Source organism: Mus caroli, chromosome 8, assembly GCF_900094665.2.
Source record: "Mus caroli chromosome 8, CAROLI_EIJ_v1.1, whole genome shotgun sequence".
NCBI lineage: Eukaryota > Metazoa > Chordata > Mammalia > Rodentia > Muridae > Mus > Mus caroli.
This window is the reverse complement of record NC_034577.1, coordinates 102,619,605-102,622,842: the sequence shown is the minus strand read 5'-3', so window position 1 is coordinate 102,622,842 and position 3,238 is coordinate 102,619,605. Positions and strand designations below refer to the sequence as shown.

General features: G+C 48.2%; 1 protein-coding gene across 4 annotated transcripts in view; it reads left to right on the top strand.

The window, feature by feature from the left end:
• The first annotated feature begins 342 nt into the window (after positions 1–342).
• Wdr59 (WD repeat domain 59) overlaps positions 343–3,238 on the top strand; it is a 72,660-nt gene continuing 69,764 nt past the window's right edge. For all 4 annotated transcript variants that reach the window (XM_029480629.1, XM_029480628.1, XM_021170561.2 and 1 more), the window contains exon 1: positions 343–477. In XM_029480629.1, the coding sequence (XP_029336489.1) occupies positions 424–477 (54 nt within the window). In that variant the 5' untranslated portion in view covers positions 343–423. The remainder of the gene's footprint in view (positions 478–3,238) is intronic.

Below are 3,238 nucleotides of genomic sequence, written 5' to 3'. Positions count from 1 at the left end.
AGAATACGGGGATACCAACCAACTACCAGCAAAAATACAGGACAACTGTCATCTGCTCTCTGAACTCAGGTTCTTCCTGGGTAACTGACCCTGTGCTGACATTTGACTACATTTCCCGGCAGAGCTCACGGCAGGGGGCGTGTCGGCAGCCGCGGGTGCCCAGGTGACTCGTACTGATGACGAAATGAAGGGGCGTTCCTGTTTTGGGGGCAGACCTGGTCCGTGGTTGGGGGAGAAAGCAGAAGAGGCGGGGTCAATCATTGGGGTATCCAATGAGTTGTGGTCAAGTGAAAGGGAGAAACTGGGCGTGGCCGGATTTATTAGCAGGCTGTGTGGGGCTTACTAACGCGGGGAGTCTCGGTCTTGGGGTTGGGGTTGGGGGTGGAGGGTCGCCTGCTGGCACCCCACGGTCGGGCTAGTGAGATGGCGGCGCGCTGGAGCAGCGAGAACGTGGTGGTGGAGTTTCGAGATTCTCAGGTGAGCTGTGCGTGAATGGAGCCATCTGGGAATGGAGCCATCTGAGCATGCGCTTTCCGTGGTTTACACCCTTCCCCTCATCCCCCAATCCTCGCGCCCCCCACCCCCCCACACGCCCGCCTTTTCATCCATCCCTTTGCTCAGGGTGGGAAGATGGACGCGGTGCTCACCTGGAGCTGTCAGTCAGGATAGCCTAGGGAAGCTTTGATTACTGGTCAGGACAGTTAGGGCAAAGGTGTGTATGGCCTTTAGGCTTCCAAACAGGCTTATGGTCTTGGGACGCCAAGATAGTGATTGTAAATGCTGAAGGGATTCTGACCTTGTTCAAGGTAGTGAACTGGGGGAGGTGTCCACTCCCTGAGGTAGTCGACTGCACTTGGTGACTTCGGGAAAGTTGCAGAACTTCTCTGAGCCTCAGTTATTTGGACCAAATCTCACCTTGGACCATTTTGGGGGTGAATTTATGAAATACTGTTTTGCGGAGCATCTGTTTCAGCCTAAGTGGTTGCTAAATTGGGAAATACTCTGTCGTTGACAAGATACATGTATTGCTTAGATTGGACACCTATGTAGCCCATCCCTCACATCACTCTCCACGCCTCGGTTTTCTTTTCTTTTTTCTTTTTCTTTTTTTTTTTTTCTTTTTTCTTTCTTTTTTGGTTTTTCGAGACAGGGTTTCTCTGTGTAGTCCTGGTTGGCCTGGAACTCACTCTGTAGACCAGGCTGGCCTTGACCTCAGAAATCCCTCTGCCTCTGCCTCTGCCTCCCAAGTGCTGGGATTAAAGGCAAGTGCCACCACCGCCCGGTTATGCCTCAGTTTTCTTACCTATAGAAGGGAGGTTATTATACTTACAGGAATGGCATGAGAATTTTATGAGGCCACATGTTTAAGATGTATGGCACATGGCAAGCTTCAAAAATTGTTAACATTGGGGGCCTGCAAGGTGGCTGGCAAAGGCACTGCTGCCAGGCTTGCCAACCTGAGTTCAATCCCCAGGACCCACATGTCAGGAAGAACCAGCTGCCATACATTGGTCTCCTTCCTCCATCCGAAAGACTCCGAGAGGAGCCCCTCGCTCAGGCCTCGGGACAATAGCGGACACCCAAGAACTCAGGAGAGACCAAGCTTGATGCAAACCACACGAGACTATTCGAGGAAAGCCAGAGTTCTGGGGACGACTCATATCCCACTCAGGGGTAGAGGAGTTGACCACGAGGGGAAAGGGGTCCCAGTTTTTATAGGCCCTCAGGGGGGGAAGGAGAAGGGGGGAGTAGGGGATTTCCAGATCTAAACAATGTCTATTCTCAAGAAATGAGTATGGGAGGGGTACAAGGAAAGAGTCTGGTACAGGTGTGTTTGCTGGGGAGATTTTCTGACTCTTTCCCAGCAACCAATATCACAAACACCTGGCAATGGGCTTCATCAGTGCGCACACACATGGGTTCAAGGAGTGGCCAGAGCATTGTGCACCTCTATTTTTCTAAATCAGTGAAGCTAGTTCTGCTAACAATGAAATCTATTTTGCCAATTTCAGGACTTCTGTGACCTTTTACATTCTCTCAGGATCTTTCACATCCACATCCCGTGGCACTCGTACACACAGTCAATAAGTGAACAATAAAAAATAAAAACAGTATCTTTTAAAAAACATTAGCATTGAGTGCTTGAAATGTTTCAGGTGTTGGCTTTTGCCAGCAGGCCTGACCACTTGAGTTCTATCCCCAGGACCCACATGGCTGAAGGACCAAACCAGCTCCCACAAGTTAGTCTTAGATCTCCATACATATTGTGTGGCATATCTGCCCACACTCATATACACACAAAATTAATTAAAAAAATAATTTAAAAATTAAAAAAGTTTTTACTGACTGGATATTTTAATCATTTTTCCTTTCTTTAAATTCAAACAAAACATTATTACAGTGAGTGTATGATGTATGTGTGGGTACGTAGAGATCAGAGGACAACATTTGGGAATCTATACTATTTTACTGTGGAACTTAAGCTTAGGTCAACAGCCGTATCTAGCTAGAATCTTTACACTATGGGCCATCTTGAAGGTACCCATGAAAATTTTAGGTGTATGGTTGTTTTGCCTGTTTATATGGGAATCGTTTGCATGTCTAGTGTCTGCTGAGGCCAGATGGAGGCACAGAATCTCCTGGAACTGGAGTTACAGACAGTTGTGACCCTCCATGTGGATGCTAGAAATCTAACCAGTGTGCTCTGGAAGAGGAGGAAGCAGTCTCTTCATCCAGTATCTCCCCCTCCCCCACTTTTTTTTCTTTTGAGACAGGGTATCATATGTAACTCTGGCTGTCCTGGAACTCATTATGTAGACTAGGCAGGCCTCAGACTCAGAGAGATCCTCCTGCCTCTGTCTCCCGAGACCAGGGGTTAGAGGCACAGGCTAGGACTCTTTTGAGACAGGATTTCATGTGTTCCAGGCACACTTTGAACATATTGTGCAGCCGAGGAGATCTTGAGCTTTTGATCCTCTTGCCTTTACCTGCTCAGTGCTGAGGTCTGTGCACCACCACACAGAGTTTTAAGCAGGCTTCAGGGCTTCATGCATGCTACCCAAGTACAATACTAACTGAGCTACATCCCTGTGTTTTTATCATTTTTCTGTATTGTGCCAGTCTTCCATGTGCCAGGCTTCATGCTAGGCAGTCTATCTATGTGTTCTTTTTCTACTTGATGAAAGAGCCATGCAGGCTAAGTAGGTATTACCCTAGCTGGGCCTGGTGGCGCAGGCCT